Source organism: Rhinopithecus roxellana, chromosome 11, assembly GCF_007565055.1.
Source record: "Rhinopithecus roxellana isolate Shanxi Qingling chromosome 11, ASM756505v1, whole genome shotgun sequence".
In the NCBI taxonomy this organism is placed as follows: domain Eukaryota; kingdom Metazoa; phylum Chordata; class Mammalia; order Primates; family Cercopithecidae; genus Rhinopithecus; species Rhinopithecus roxellana.
The window spans coordinates 116,358,676-116,375,897 of record NC_044559.1 but is presented as its reverse complement, the minus strand read 5'-3'; the positions used below and the strand labels follow the sequence as shown (position 1 = coordinate 116,375,897).

The 17,222-nt window shown below is 42.3% G+C and overlaps 1 protein-coding gene across 1 annotated transcript in view; it reads left to right on the top strand.

Moving 5' to 3' along the window:
• CUBN (cubilin) overlaps positions 1-17,222 on the top strand; it is a 319,416-nt gene that overhangs the window by 294,064 nt on the left and 8,130 nt on the right. Inside the window, 5 exon segments of the mRNA XM_030941178.1 lie at positions 9,272-9,434; positions 9,784-9,989; positions 13,016-13,063; positions 13,065-13,164; positions 14,214-14,395. Of these exon segments, the coding sequence (XP_030797038.1) occupies positions 9,272-9,434; positions 9,784-9,989; positions 13,016-13,063; positions 13,065-13,164; positions 14,214-14,395 (699 nt within the window).

Here is a 17,222-nt window from a genome sequence, read left to right as displayed (position 1 = left end):
ATTTAAGCGCTAATGAATGCATTTGACGCAGGCTTGAAGCAATGTGCAAGCTTAAAAGGAAAGAAAGTTCATGAAGTTCTGGCATGATCAAGAAAGACTTGATAGAGCGAGGGAAAACTTAAGACAGGAGAGAATTCAGGCAAGGTGAACATTTTCAAAAAGTCATAGAACTTGATATGTGCATGTTCTTGAAAGAGTAAAGAGGCTGGCTCTATTGAAGCAGAATAGTGCTAAAGAGTAGCAAGAAATAAGATGGCCTATGTAAAGAAATACCAAGATTACAAAGGATCCTGAAAGTCAAACTAATGACTTTAGACTTTGTGTGGCTGAAAATAAGGAGTGGTTGAAGGTTTTCCAATGAGTGATGTGATAAGAGCAGTAGCTGGGGAAGACTAACCTGAAATCAGTAACTGTGGGACCTGGAAGGAGAGGAGGCTGGGAGGGCTCCAGAGAGAGGTCCTTTCTAGGTGAGGAGGTCGATCAGGGGTGCAGCCATGGCAGCAATGGCAAGAGGGGTGCAAGATAAACTTAAGTTCTAGGATTGCAATAAACTTTAAAGAAAATTATTTTAAAAGAAAAGGAAGGAAAATGTGTGGAAGGAATACCCATTTGAGCACTTAATTATATGCTTATGTTTTTACTCTGAAAAGGGCTAAGGTTGAGAGACCAGAAAAATAACAGTGTGGTTTTGGTGAGAGCAAAACAGACAAGTGACACTGCAGTGGGCAGAGAATGGAATGGGGCTCCAGTGAGAAGACAGCTCCATGAATAGAGAGGATGCAGCAAAGAGCCTTCCTTCCATCAGGAGAAAGGATGCTTTCTTAGAGGGAGTCTGCATGGATTCCAGAGTCAGGCTCTCAGCTCCAGGAAAGGTATCCAAGGAGGCAGTTGGACAAGGCAAAAGGGGCAGGAAAAGAAACAGATGTGTCATGAAAAAATAAATGTGAAGACCAAGAAAAGTGTAGTATCCCTGAAGTCAAGGGGCAGGAAGGTTCTTTTACAAGGCATGGATGGTCAATACAATTAAATTGTAAAGTAAGAGGCCAAGAAAGGAAGAGATGAAGAACAGCCTCATTGCTCTGGATGACAACCATTTTAATAAAGTATTGGCACAGAAGCTGGATCAGAGGAGTTCATGAAAGACTAAAGATAGCAAGGAATGTCAATTCCGGTTGAATTCTCCTTTCCTAAAATGAGACCTGGCTGGCCGGGTGCGGTGACTCAACATCTGTAATCTCAGCACTTTGGGAGGCAGAGGTCGGCTGGTTGCTTGAGCTCAGAAGTTTGAGACAAGCCCTGGCAACAGAGTGAGACCCTGTCTCTACAAAAAATACAAAAAAATTATCTGGGTGTGGTGGTGTGCACCTATGGTACCAGCTTCTCGGGAGACTGAGGTGGAAGGATCCCCTGGACCCAGGAGGTAGAAGCTGCAGTGAGTCGTAATTACATCACTGCACTCCAGCCTGGGCAACAGAGTAAGATACTTTCGAAAAAAAAAAAAAAAAAAGACTGGGAGAGACCAAAATGACTAGAGCAGTCCTAAAGCTGAATTCAAAACTGTTGAGAGCTCCCCTGGTTTTACAGAAAGGTAATAAGGTTTAGAGACAGATGGTATGAGAACTCTAACCCAATTTTGCTGTCAGACAAATTTCCTAATCTTCCCAATTCCTCATCATTTCATCTATTTTTCTTTAAATCACATAATAGTACCTAACGTGAAAGGCAGTTTTGAGGATTAAAATTATGTGTACCAGAGCGTTTAGCACTGTACCTGACATAAATTGTAAATAAATTTACCTCCCTATTTTCCCCCCTTGGAGTAATTCCAAATAGGCATGGGCACTATGGAATTTCTTTTTCTTAAAAACTAAAAATAATGGATTTGCATATATAATTACAATTTTAAATTCTTATAGAATGTTTTGAGTATGGCCCTGCTGGAAGAGTTGATTGGATTTACTCTTAAGATCCATTTTTATGGAGTGTGATTTGATAATATCATCAAAACAGCTTGTCATTTTCTGAATGTCTGCAATTCATTCAGGTCAGAAACTGCAATATCAAAAACAAGGAGTTATTTTCTTGCTTCAAAATAAAATATCGTTTTTTTCAAATAAATTCTGTTCAGCACTATTCTTGTTTTCCCCTTTGGAAAAGCAATTTCCTTCAATTGGCAACATTTCCAACTACCAGTTAACTGGCAGATCAAAGAATAGCCCTTGGAATGTGGAGCGTGGAGCTTTCTTTATTAAAGAGATTTTTCTGTGAAAAATGGGACATTTGAATACTTTTAGATTTGTTTTAGAGATTATAATCAAATCACTTATTAGAAAAGCTAATTTAACTGAACTCTGTGGTAGATAATACAAGTAAAATCATACCAGTTCCATTATTCATTAATAATTCTATCATGCTTGTGAAAGGGTTGACTTAGAGAGTAATTACAGTAACTGAATCACCTAGTGAATTGTGCATGCCACTGAGCGGTCTCTGTCGCAATCCACATCATATCCATTGCAGAAAGAGTTAGTTGGCAAGGGTATGTGCCAGACCCTGTACCAGCATCACTGGAGATGTAGACAGTTAAAGTCATATCTTGAAGAGTTCAAGCTCCTTGAGGAGCTACTGGTAAAGTGTAGGAGACTGACAGGTAAGCAAATAATATACATTTAAATAATTACATTTAAAGTACAAATAAAATACATTTAAATAATGGACATTTTTGTCACGTTGTATAACATGTTGTATAACATGACCAAGATCATAAATAGAAACAACATAGAAGGGCAGAGCAGAAGAGGCTCTGATTGGCTGTGTTTTGGGGTTCAGGAGAGGCTTTCTAGAGGGGGATGGCTGAGCTGGGATTTACAAAATGAAGAGAAACTCACTCCTTTTTGTTATCCTTTACAAAATTGAGAGGAGCATGAACCTAGCTGACTTTTTCTGCCAGGAAATATGGAACCAGCAGAGAGATGTCCTCATCCTAACATTGCCCAGTTTTCCCTCAACCCCACCAGTATCCCTTTTCTTTCTCTTTTTCTTTTTTTATTGAGATGAAATTTCTCTCTTGTCACCCAGGCTCAAGTGCAATGGTGCGATATTGGCTCACTGCAACCTCTGCCTCCTGAGTTCAAGTGCTTCTCCTGCCTCAGCCTCCCAAGTTGCTGGGATCACAGATATGCGCCACCATGCCCAGCTAATTTTTGTATTTTTATTAGAGATGGGGTTTCACCATGTTGGCCAGGCTGGTCTCAAACTCCTGACCTCAGGCGATCCACCTACCTTGGCCTCCCAAAGTGCTGGAATTACAGGTGTCACTGCCCCTTTTCATAGCCAATATTCTGTAATGCTTCCTTTCCCACCTGAAGTGAATGTCATCTATGGTATAACCTACCCATAATGTAATTTCAAAAAATCACTATACTTCTGGGTGCAGTGGCTCACTCCTGTAATCCCAGCACTTTGGGAGGCTGAGGCAGGCAGATCACCTGAGGTCAGGAGTTCAAGACCAGCCTGACCAATATGGTGAAACCCTGTCTCTACTAAAAATACAAAAATTAGCCGGGCAGGGTGGCGGGTGCCTGTAATCTCAGCTACTCAGGAGGCTGAGATAGGGGAATCGCTTGAACCCAGGAGGCAGAGGTTGCAGTGAGCCAGGAGCAAGCCATTGCACTCCAGCCTGGGTGACAGAGCAAGACTCCATCTCAAAAAAAAAAAAAAAAAAAAAAAAAAAAAAAAAAAAAAAAAAAAAAAATCACTATCCTATCCTAAAGGCAATGAAAAGGAGAAATAAAAGGAAAATATATAAAATAGTGTGTCTTCGCGTATGTAAATACTCTAACACTGCTACACAAAATCACATAATAAAATAGATTCTTTTATATATAGAATGGTGGTGAATAAAAAGTATAAATTTAAACAAATACGGGTGGGTTATATTTTCAGCCCACATGCCAATAGCAGCATCACCATCTGCAACGTGAGTTTCCAAAATGGTGGAAAAACTCAAACATTTCTAAACCAAAGTATAGTCTGCCCTCAGCTTACACAATAATTGCATTTCTGGAAATTTGGTGCATATCAAAATTGTGCAAAAATATTTTGTGTTTATATATAAAATGGATTTAGGTTCTGGGATCAAATAATTATAAACAAGTTTTTGGTTTTTTTTTACACAAATGTTTGACAGGTCATTCAAAAGTTATGTGGGACATAAGTTTTCACTTTGCTAAACTGTCCTGTGAATTACTAAGTGTCCGTTATAGCCCCAAATTATAGTGATGACCCCAAAACCACCACACTTGTGCAAAACACTCCCTCCGGGGTGGTACTGACCTCATTGAGAAGGTCTAACTTAATGCACCGGGCTTAACCATTCAGTCTGTGTCAGACACTGGAGCTGAGGAGGGGCTGTCCATCTTTGGGGAGAGGATCAGCAGTCTATGGAAGGCATCACGTTCCTGTCCACAGGTCATACCTACCATTCATTCATTCTTTCATTCAATCAGTGTTAATTAGCATACCTACTATATTCTAGACATTGCTCCAAGAACTAGAAAAGAACATTGAGATTTTAGAAAACAATATTAGGAAAACTCCTTCTCTTGTAGAGCTGATTCTAATCATTGCTTCTTTGTGGCTTTTTCCCAGACATCTGGAACTAGTATAACTTTTCTTTCTCCAAAAGATTTCAAAATGGGTCAGAGTTTAGCCCCAAACCTGAAAAGTCACTCTCTATTCTTCTTCCCATACTAAATTATGCCCTGGAGTGTTGCCCAGCAGATCCCAGCAGTGGTTCTGCCATAAGATCAAAGAATTCATGAAGATACTCTAAGATTCTGCTCCCAGGAAGAATATCAAAATCCTCTTGTGATCAAGTTCCCAGGAAAAGATTAAAAGATAAAGTCCTAAGGATATTAATGTATGAAATTATTACATTTGAAAAGAATTATAGTCCAAGATCAAAGTCTATTGTGCTTGTGCATTAAAAGTTCATAGAAATTAAAATCCAAAAATTTTCTTTCCCAGTTTTTCTAACTGCTCAAGTCAATAGCTGGGTGAAGTGTGGGATTTTGCCATGGTCGTAGCAGAGCCTGCCTGCCACTAAATTATTTGTACAATGCCTTCAGGATCTTTAGCAGATTCTAAAACTATCAGAGTTCTAAAAGTTGAGAAAATATAACATTCTTCTCATCTGCAAGACTTAGAATGTAATTCAAGCTCCAGGTCCATTGCAGTTGTACCAGGAAATGTATGCTCCCAGCTCTTTAGCAGATTCTAAAACTATCAGAGTTCTAAAAGTTGAGAAAATATAACATTCTTCTCAGCACTTACCCACATCCACAAGAGTTAGAATGTAATTCAAGCTCCAGGTCCATCGCATTTGTGCCAGGAAATGTATGCTCCCAGAATATGGCCCGTAGCTGCTTATACTGGTGTAGATCCTAAAGGCACCATTTATATCCCAGTTTATATATGATTCCCCCTCTTCATCATTGGATAGGGGACCCCGCAACGCACTGTAGGGCAACCTGGCAAAAGTCTGTAGCAGAGATTTAGTGTTATCAGAGAACAACAGAGCAGATAGAGATCTTGGACTTGACGCACAGGAGTTTAGAGCCTCCTATGTCGGTTATCCCGAGGCCACAAGCTATTTCAACTCACTTAGGAGAAATCTTACTGTGGCAATGAATGAACTAACACAAGACCAGCTTGGGGCCAGGCGTATATGTCATTTCCTTCCATCCAGCCCTGGCTTCTGCCTCCTACCTTCCTTCACATTTACCAGTTATCCATGTAAAACCCAAATCCGATCTCACATCATGTAGGATCAGATCCAGACTCCTTGGATGAAATGTATAGAACTTCACAGCTTTGTTTGTTGGACTTCGTCATTTCTCCTGTTCTCTCACCCTAGCCTCCAGTCCCAGTGAAGGGGGTCAGAAGTTGTTGACACATGCCATGCATTTCACACTTCCATGGCCTGGCATTCATGTCTGTCTGGCAGGGATACCCTTCCTGTTTTGTAGGTCTGGAAGGTTTTTTTTGTTTTGTTTTTTTTGAGACAGTTTCGCTCTTCTTGCCCATGCTGGAGTGCAGTGGTGCAATCTTGGCTCACTCTGCCTCCCAGGTTCAAGCAATTCTCCTGCCTCAGCCTCCCGAGTAGCTGGGATTAGAGGCATGCGCCACCATGTCTGACTAATTTTGTATTTTTAATAGAGACGGGGCTTCTCCATGTTGGTCAGACTGGTCTCTAACTCCCGACCTCAGGTCACTCACCTGCCTCGACCTCCCAAAGTGGTGGGATTACAGGCATTAGCCACCACGCACGGCAGGTCTGGAAGGTCTGTACTTACATTTAAGGACCAACCCAAATGTCTGTCTCCATCAAGTGGGTTCTCATGATACACTCCCATTCTTTTATTGTAGCACTTATTTTTCTCTATTTTGTATATAATTTATATACACACATATTTATGTGTATATATAGTATATGTGCATATATACACAAATATATGTATCTGTATATTTAATTTGTAGACCTTTACTCTCCTTTGTTCATGAGAGAGTCTTATGTCTTGAAGGTCTAGAAAGGGCTTTATACATCCTCGTATGCATAGGATCTAGCACAGAGGCCTGGCACATAGGTCCCAGAATAAAAATGCTTGCTAATATAAATGTGATCATAAAGACAGCAATGATTATTATGAAATTTTAACTTGTTTACCGGAAAAAGTGCATAACCTAAAACTTGGCAAATGTGTTCTTTCATGAAACAAAGGGGTGAAGATTAGGAAAGCGAGTTTCATCTGATTCTGAAGTAACTAAAATCATGTTTAAGTTGGAAAGACAGTGCCATCTAGTGGTGCATTTCTTTTTCTTTTGCAATGACGGGTTTTTGTCATTCCTGTCATATAATCCTAGCGCTTTAGAACAATGTCAGTGGTCATGGTCTTGGCTGTTCTGGGGCCTTGAACACATCATAGCTCTGTTACGAATTTAATATTTGGAGTTAGATACACACAGATACTCATTTTAGAAATACAATGAAGATTACTCAGAAGAAAATGTTTTCTAGTTATGTATTTGAGAGAAATCCAAGTACCCACTATTTCAGTGGATGTTTCTAGAAGGATGCCATGGCTCGAAATTGTCCTGGGTGCTGGCAACACTACAATGAAGAAGTCAGACAGAGTCTCCATCTCCCCACCCGTGGGACTTACATCCTTGTTGGGAAAGAGACTGGACAAAGCAAATAAACAATAAATAAGATCAGTTTTGATTATAATAGGAAAATAAAACAGGATGACACTGGGAGAGGGCAACATTCAATAGCATTGGCTTCTCTGAAGAGGTGACATGTGAGATGAGGGCCCATGACAGGGAGTCCTTAGCTGTGCGGACTCAGTTTCAGCTGAAGAAGGAAGAGCCGCAGGAGCAGGGCCAGTGGGCAGTCCTCCTCCTGGGATGAAGGAAGTGCAGCCAGTCGTGAGATGCGGGTGGCCCAGGAAGGAGGCACAGGCCAGAGCAGCTGGGGCTTGCAGACTGTGGGAAGGAGCTGGAATTTTACTTTAGGTGCAACGGGGATCTGCTGGAGCATTTTAGACAGAGCAGGAGCATCATCTCATTGGAGTTTGCAGACATGCAGGCAGTTCAGTGGAGAACACTATGGCTGCTCCGGAATTAGGTCTATTAAGATGTTTCAGTGGGAACAGGTGAAGGACGATGGTGGTCACCTGGAGGTGGAGCCCTCTGGGATATATTTTGAAGGTAGAATGGAGTGGTTGTGGAGTGAAGAGAGAGAGAGAGGAATCAGAGATGACTAAAGTTGTAGGCTTGAAACATTGAGGTAAAGATGGCTCGGGGAGAACAGTTTTGGGAGGGCTAGTGGGAGACAGGAATCAAAGTACTTGCTTATTTATTAGATTTTTATTGAGTTCCTCTCATGTGCAGACACTTTTCTAAAAACTGGGAACATGGCAGCGAGCAGAAAAGAAATCTGTGCATTCATGGAACTTGTATTCTCTTCAGAGGGAAAGACAATGAAATAAGCAAGTTTAGCCTGGACAACATAACAAGACCCCATCTCTAAAAATTTTTTTAATTAGCTAGGCGTGGTGGTGTGCACCTGTAGTCCCAGGTACTTGGGAGGCTGAGGTGGGAGGATCACTTGAGCCCAGAATTTCAAGGTTGCAGTGAGCTGTGATTGCAGCACTGCACTCCAGCCTGGGCAACAGAGTGAGACCTTGTATCAAAAAAAAAAAAAAAAAAGCTAAATATGTAGTATATAGAAGAAGATAACACTTATGTGGAGAAAAATCAAGCAGGAAAGGAAATGGGAATGTTGGGAGAGTTTGCATCAGGAAGGCCTTATTGAGTTGGGGATACCTTTTTTTTTTTTTGAGACAGTATTGCACTGTCACCCGGGATGGAGTGCAGTGACATCATCTCAGCTCACTGTAACCTCCACCTCCTAGATTCAAGCGATTCTCCTGCCTCAGCCTCCCGAGTAGCTGGGATTACAGGCGTGTACCACAACGCCCGCCTGAATTGGGGATATGTGAGTAAAGACCTGAAGGAACGTACGAGGACAGACTATGTGGATGTGCAGGGAAGAGCATTCCAGGCAAAGCGAATAGCAAATGCCATACCCAAGAAGTAAAAGCATGCCTGGTTTGGCCCAAGACATGGAATGAACAAAGTGGAGACAATAAGAAATTAGATCAGAAAGGTGAGGGCGGGAGAGGAGAGAAGGCCATTGTGATGGCTTTGGCTGTTCTATGGAGTGGATGGGAAGCAGATAGGAGGGTTTCAGCAGAGCAGTGACCTGGTCTGACTTACATTTTAACAGTATCCTCTGGCTGACATTTTGAGAATAGACTAAAGAGCAACAAGAGCAGAATCAGAGGCTTCCTGGGAGGCTCCAGTGATCATCTAGGCAAGAGATCAGAGCAGCTGGGGCCAGAGTCTTAGTAAGTGTGGAGATTAAGGTAGCAGTGGGTGAGCGGACTCTCATAACAGCCTTTTTAAAATCATGTATTACTTTCCCAAAGAGGAAGAAAATGTTAGACATCGTACCAGGTTTTTACTTTGCTGAAAGTCATAATATAATCAATCCAATTATAATTCTGTTCCTAAGTTACAACCACCTCTAAGAACATCAATGTAAAATGTTTAATCGTGACCTACTGTGACTTCACATCCAATTTAGTGTAAAATATGCAACTCTTTTGTAAATAATGGAGAAGTAATGAATTGTTTTTCTTCTCAGTTATACGATGGGGATAGTGAAAATGCGAACCTGGCTGGAACGTTTTGCGGTTCCACCCTCCCTGCTCCTTTCATCTCTTCTGGTAACTTCCTTACGGTTCAATTCGTCAGTGACTTAACATTAGAAAGGGAAGGATTTAATGCTACATACACCATCATGGACAGTGAGTAAATAGAAGCATTTTTATAAGTTATGAAATACACATGTATTTATGTACTGAAAAGAATGCCCCGCTTATTATATCGAAATTTCAATGTTAATGACTAAACTCAATGTCAATTACTATCTAAACTCAATGTCAATTGCTAAACACCATGTTAATTACTCTATGTTTAATCTGCAGTACAAATTTGATACAATCTTTAGTCAAGGATATAAACCTTGAATTCTTAATAGAATGATGAAAATATAGCTCCTCTGGGGTGGGAGGCAGGGAAGACAGAATTTTAAAGATTGCCTGAGATGCGACATGAATAAAAGGTCTCCTGTGTTGCTTTTTCTTCCCTCCCCAGTGCCTTGTGGTGGAACATACAATGCCACTTGGACCCCACAAAATATTTCATCACCCAATTCATCAGACCCAGATGTCCCATTTTCCACCTGTACTTGGGTCATTGACGCCCCTCCACATCAGCAGGTCAAGATAACTGTGTGGGCGTTACAGCTGACCTCGCAAGACTGCACGCAGAATTACTTAGAGCTTCAGGACTCACCACAGGTAACAATTATAGGATGAATGACTGTCGCATCTAGTGACCTTTTCACCAATATTTGCACAACACTTGAAGTAATGAAGCCATGATTAAATAATTTTCTAAGTTAGTTCCAGCTTAATGTGTTTTTTATCTGTACACAAAGCCCTCCAATCAGGTGTCGAGAAACTTGAACTTGGTCATGTAGGTCCAGAGCTCTCAAAGCTTCATGTGCCTAAGAATGCATTAAGATGCATCTTAAAAGTGCGTCCTCCCTGGCCCACCCTCAGAGACTGAATCCCCATTTATCTGAATTTTTGACAAACACCTCTGGTGTTTTGGTGCCAATACCAGAGCTCCACAGACCATGCTTGGAGAAATACTTATAGTTAGTGGGATTTACGTATAGGTTGAATTGAAAGGGTCAATACAGAACACAAGAGAATCAGTAAAGAGGCTGTTTGGCACTAGTCTCACAGGTCATAAAAGGCGGGGCGTGGTGGCTCACACTTGTAATCCCAGCACTTTGGGAGGCTGAGGCTGGTGGATTACCTGAGGTCAGGAGTTCAAGACCAGCCTGGCCAATGTGGTGAAACCCTGTCTCTACTAAAAATACAAACAATTAGCCAGGTACAGTGGTGTGCGCCTGTAATCCCAGTTACTTGGGAAACTGAAGCAGAAGAATCGTTTGAACCTGGAACCTGGGAGGCGGACATTGCAGTGAGCCAAGATCGTGCCACTGCTCTCCAACCTGGGCGACAGAGCGAGACTTTGTCTCAACAACAAAAAGCCACTTTGAACTTTAAAAAATGCTGAGTCTGTATTTCCTCTGGAATAAGATGTTGAGGATACAGTTGGATACAAAGTGGGATGTTGACCAAAGGCCCAAAGATTTTTGTGAATCATCATTATCATGATAGGTAATTGAAATAATGAGAAGAATGAGATTATCTGGGAAAATATGTAAAGGGAGTGGCCATGAACTGAGGATGGATACCGGGAGAACATCTGAGAATACCTAGATTGTCTTTCTGCAGTTTGGGGAGCAACTAACTCTCCCCAGTTCATTCCAGTAAAATGTCATGGTCAAAGCCCCATATGCTGGACTAGTAGAGTCCCATCTGTCGTCTTCTGAGTTTTCAAGGTCCTCTTCATTATAAATCTGGGGTCCCCTGCTTCTCACGTGGTCTTGCTGGGGAGAGAAAAGTCCAGTTTGTCTGACTCCAGTGTGGAGAGGTGTGAGATGTGCTGGCAGCTGAATAGGCCCTGGACTTGCTGAGTTTTGTGCAAAGCATAGACACTGAGATGAGCTCCCAAGGTGGACAAGATGCTAGGTTATCGTTATTCCGTTGGTAATTGTTTTCAGGACAAAATCCCTATTACCCAGTGGTACCCTAGAGGACTTAGAGTCAAGTGGAACAAGGCCCTTTGGGTGAAAGCTCTTTCAATTTCCCCCGGCTTCATGAAGCTAAGACAATGGGGATCAGGGTGGACCACTAAGTGGGGCACAGAATGGCACTTTCAGGGCACGAGGCACCAGCTGGAACATAACAGCAGCTGGAGCAGCCTTGAGTAAGACCCAGTGTTTGTCATGACTGAATAATGTTTTCCACTGAATGAATACAGGAAACAATAAAGGGTTTCAGACTGGGTAGGTAGGGAGGAAAGACAAACAATGACGGATGAGGCCCGAGAAACTGGGATTCTCGGGGTATCCAAGAGTAGACAGAGCAGCCCTAATTGGCAGATCTTGAAGGAATGATGTGCAGGGTGGTTACAGAGGATGTACGGTGGTTAGCTGGCATTGGAGATGAACAGAGATGCAGAGATGGAAGTCACTGGGGTTAAGAAATACAAAGTGAAGGTGTTTAATGGCTTGTCTGTAAAAACATCGAAACCTCTAAAGGGTTCAGAAGGGAAATTGGGGGCAGGAGATTACTGTGAGCTGAGACACCTCAAGTCTTTCATAAATGAAGGGAAGTAACTGGGAGAAAAGTAAATGAGAGTGATGAGAATGGTGAGAATATCTTTGGCCACAGGTAGAGACCCTCGAAAGAAAACCAGCTTTGAGATGAGGATGGAAGCTGCGGTGGGGAATGTGGAGCATCCCTCCCTTCCCCTGAGGCTGGGCCCCCACCCTTCCTACTCAATGAGCTGTGGAGCATGGGAAAGAACAGCCTCTACCAGGAGGCTGCTGGAGAACCAGGTTTTGCTGAGGCCACAAAGTGGAAAGGCGGGGGATGTATACAGAGAATGACTGACAGTGTGTTTAAAGTTCACAGGATACAGCAAAGTTAGACAAGGACCAAGAGCAGGAGACAGTGGGAAGGAGGGGTGGAAGCCCCCGAGCAGTTACAGGAGTTTTGCAAGCAGAGACAGGTGGTGTCTTTCAGTAAGTTCCTAAGGACTGCAGATATTAGAGACTTTCCTGTGACAGGGAGGCTGCAAATACCCTGACTTTGGTACAACTTGTTTTTACCCAAGAACTGATGGGCATTCGACTGCATTCACTCCAGGTTTTTGAGAGGTGACGAGGGTTGCCCTAGTGTTACAAAGGGGAACCGGGACCTCCTGACTGGGCCCCGGCTGGCTTGGGGGATGTGCAGTGGAACCAAAGGCTCTGACTAGATTTGCTAAGGGGCAGCAAGGGCTGGATCAGGGCGATGGTGGTTATTAGTCCCATGGAGCTCAGGACAATGGCAAAAGCCCCAGGAGGGGAGATCCAGTGAGCTCTCAAACAGCCCGGCGATCCTCAGAGCAATGGCACAGGCCTCAGCTAGGAAGTTGTGTGAGACGCAAGGGGTCTTGTTTTCAGCAGGGAAGTGTCTGTGGTTTCAGCAAAAACTTTGCCTCCCCTCCTCCCGCCCCTCTGGGAAGGTACAACTTGTGTCGATTCCAAGCCCAATGTGAGCCTTCTTGCAGAGCACTTCCAACAACAGAGCTAGTTTCCATGGTTAAATAAGCCATACTTTTATACGCAGTCTGATTTCTGTTATGGCCTGTTCTCTTCTAAAACTAAATCTAACATGATTTGGCTCCCATTTCACTTCAGGGTCACGGAAATTCAAGAATTAAGTTCTGTGGCAGAAATGCTTCAGCCTGTGCCAGTGTTTGATTCTTCTATGAGTACTGCAGTTGTCATCTTCAAATCTGGAGTTGTAAACAGAAACTCTAGAGTGAGTTTCACCTATCAGATAGCAGGTGAGCCCTGCAACTTCATCTTTTATTCAGAAAAGCTGCCATGATCATTACAATTATTCCTAGAATAAGTACAATTATTTCTAGAATGGACTCCTGTGAGTAAATTAGGATTTGTTAACAAAACCACACCCATCTCTTAACTAGAACCCAGGCCCAATTTCGCAAATTACTAAAGTCGGTTTCTAAAGAGCTAAAGAGAATATAATACTAACCAAGATGGTTAGAATGCTAGCATTTTCTTCAGAGTATATAGTGGATTTTACAAATATACCAGTTGTCTTTTTAATGATCCACTTAACCACATTGAATATATATTTTTATTTACAAGACATATATATATTTATTTACAAAAGCTTTATCAAAATATAATTCTCATATTATACAGTTTACCCATTTAAAGTTTATATTTCAAAGGTTTTTAGTATTCACAAAATTGAAAATCTTAGAAAATTATTTTGTAAAAATCAAAAATCCTTGAAAGGGCTACCTGATTACTATCACTGAGATGTTTATTTTCACAGAACACTTTATTTACTACTTATTTTGAACTGATTCAAATGAAAGCTGTCTTTGGTTAAAACAAACAAAAGTACTTTTGGTATTTTTTTTACCAAAAACAAACATAAAAAAGGTAAAGAATGATTTGCCACAAATAACTCACCAATGGACTTAAAATCCTTGTGCAAAACTCTGTCTTGGAGGTAGCGTCCTTGTTGAAAAGAGAGTCTGAATGCTAGCCACTTCCACCTCCGTGTGATCAGAAAAGTTCAAAGGATGCTCGAGTATTCGTCTTTAAAGGAGAAGCCTCCTGTGTCGTGCTTCCCGTAGGGGTGTTTTTGCGAACGAGCTGCTGCATTGCACCTGTGTGTGCCGCTTGCAATTCACTTCACTGCTCAGGGTCTCAATTATCTCAAAGATAAACAAAGAAGCTGGATTATGTTTTCTAAAGTTTGTTTAAATGTAGTGATCTTTTTGAATGATTTCTGTGAAGCTGAAAGAGCACTACATACTGGAATGCATATATTAATTATGCATATTTTTCCTCTAAGATTGCAACAGAGACTATCACAAGGCGTTTGGCAACCTGAGGAGCCCTGGATGGCCAGATAACTATAACAGTGACATGGATTGCACCATTACTGTCACGGCCCCCCAGAACCACACCATTTCTCTCTTTTTTCATTCATTTGGCATCGAGAACTCAGTTGAATGCAGAAATGATTTCTTGGAGGTAACATGCATTTGAATATCATTTGAATGAAATATTTAAAAGATGGTGGATCACTTAAGATTTTACATCTTTTCTCTAGTGCTGCTAATACTATATGATTCTTATTTGTTTCATTAATTATTCATGACCCTTTTATTCCTTAAACATTTACAGAGCACCAGTCCAAACACCAGAAATTGGGAACCTCAGGGCCCTCAGGAGACTCCTAGTCTGGTGGGAAGGACCGATGGAGTATAGCCAATTACAGCACAATGTGTAAAGGACTAACTGGGTCCAGCATGGGTAGGAGTCCCTAACTCAGTCTGGGAACTAGAAGGCTTAAGAGAGCAATATGTAAGTTGAGACATAAAAGGATCAGAGGGAAGTCTAAGGACAACATGCTGATTCTTCAAATGAAACAGAATGATACCAAATAGCTCACATCATTTCCCTTACTACAGTAAGTTTGGGGCATTGTCAACATACTCTAAAGACAAGTGTTTCCTTGAATAAGTGCTCCCTGGTCACAGGAGGTGTGCTCTGTCCTTTCTCCACCACAACTCCAGAGCTTGAATTTGGGCACATAAGTGACTTTGCTGTTTGCCCATCCTCCACCCACCCACCCTACACTCCCACCCCAGGACACACTGAGAGAGAAGCCCCCCTTGCACCTGGAGCAGGCAGAGCCATGCGCCTCTTGGGCTTGAACCTTTGGGATCCTCCAGTGCCCCCGATGAGCTCCCTCTGTGCTCTTTCTGCCCCATCGCCTGCATTGGGCATGTGAGATGGGACATGAACATCATTGCTCATAGGCAGGAGACAGTCTGAATAAGCCTCATCTGATGTGGACCCAGTGTGTGGAACTCAGCACCTGTGTTTTGTCAGAAAACCCCAGAGCTCATGGGGTTGTAAGCTTTGCAAGCTCTGTTGAAAATACATTCATCCTTAGGAAATGTACTTAGATGGAACCTAAGACCCAAGAACATAAGGATGCTGAATTCTTCTGTGAGTGGAGTTTAAATCTAAACCTCAACCTGACCGTCTCTCAGTTGGCTTTGTTTCACCACACAAGAGTCTTCAGTAAAGTTTCCAAAAAGTGTGCTTGTTCGTCTACACCTGATCTGGAGTTGTATTTTTTATTTTATTTTTTTTCTCACTGCCTCTTTGATCAGGACTTCATTCAAAATAAGCTGCCCAAGATGATTTGATCTTTGTAGCATAGACAAATGTACCGGTGTATGCAGCAGGCTCCTTTCCTTCCGTGGGAGGATTCTTTCCAGCGGGCCTCTGTTCAGCTGCTAGTTGCTTGGTAGCTTCAGCCTTTGTTCCCAACAAAACATCTTCAGCTTCTTAGCACCAAGGGCCTTCTTTCTTTTCTTTCTTCTTTCTTTTCTCTCCTGCAACCCCCTCATCTGATTTGGCTTCTAGGGCTGCTGTCACCTTCTGCCCAGCCTATCCAGGAAGGGTGTCCCGGCACATGGTCTTTGCATATGGGTTTAGCTTCAACATGATTCCTGATGCAGAGTTTTATCATCCTGGAAAGCTCTCCCCTTTGGAATTCATCTAAATCCTTTATTAATCAATAGCCTTAACATATAGTGCTATAATTAACACTCAGAGAAAGCTCATGCCTTTTCTAAAGGAATACTCGCCATGACGGGAGACCAAAAGATGTATGTAGCAGGAAGGAAATGAAGAGACAAATACAGTTATTCTTTGTGCCGGTCAGGTTATTCAACTTGGACCTATGTACCTCCCCCATCATGGAGATCCAAATATTTATATGAAGTGTAAAGCAGAAAGAATGAGGGGAGCGGGATCTGGAGGAAAGATGGAATAATCCCGTTAGGTTGGAGTCACAGTGCAACTAACTCTTAACTCACTCCAGCTTGAATGGACCATTATTGATCAGAGTCAGCATTTGCCATTTGCCTGATAGATGCTGGGAAGCAAAGCCTTGCTTTCCAGCCATGGAGAGTGAGAACTCCTCCTCCTAGCTGTCTGTCATTACTCCACAGAATGGATCTGAAACTTCCTGTCCCATAAGCAAAGAAAGGAAACCACCACTTAGGCCTCTAAAATGTGGCCCCGTCTGGCTCTCAGTGGGAAGACTGTAGGCATAGTTTCTCGGCAGTTGTACCAGGAAGCCTCAGCATTCCGTTCTTGTGAACTGCAGTGGGAACGGAAATGTCTGACTGAGGATTCTTACTGTGTTACTCCCAAGCAAGGGCTGAGCTCTAGACCATGCTTGGAATCTGCTAGTGTTTTCCTGCCTTCACCTCCCCTTTCAGGATCCCCTGATGTCCCAGAGATGCCTGCTGCTCTCAGTTGTCCCATTCCTCCTAGGAGAGGAAAGTGAATAAGACAAGTTGTCAGCAATGTCAGTGGAAATTAGTATCTCGCTGCTCCTCTCAGAGCAACGGCATTTTAAAAGAGGACCCCAAGGGAAAAACACCCAAACTCAAGAGCATGGTGATGGCAGGTCTTATATATGGCAGCCCTCCCATCTTTTAGTGGATGACTGGCTACTCTGTCATGGCAAGGCTACTTTGTTTAAACGTGTAGCAGAATAATCCCCAAAGCACTAAAAAGGCATTATTCTCTCCCATGGGCTACTACATAGACCTGAAAGGAATCTCACCTGATCAACACAGCCCAGCAAGATGTCTTAACTCTGTGACTTAAGATACCAGCAATTAACCAATTAACCAAAGTTTAAACCATGGAATTATAAAGGGAACAGAGGAACTTCCAATATTTTGAATACATAGATCAGTAAAATCAGCATTTCCACATGTCAGTCGGGTTCCAGCATACATTGCCTGTGTAACGTTTCTGTAGGAAGCGT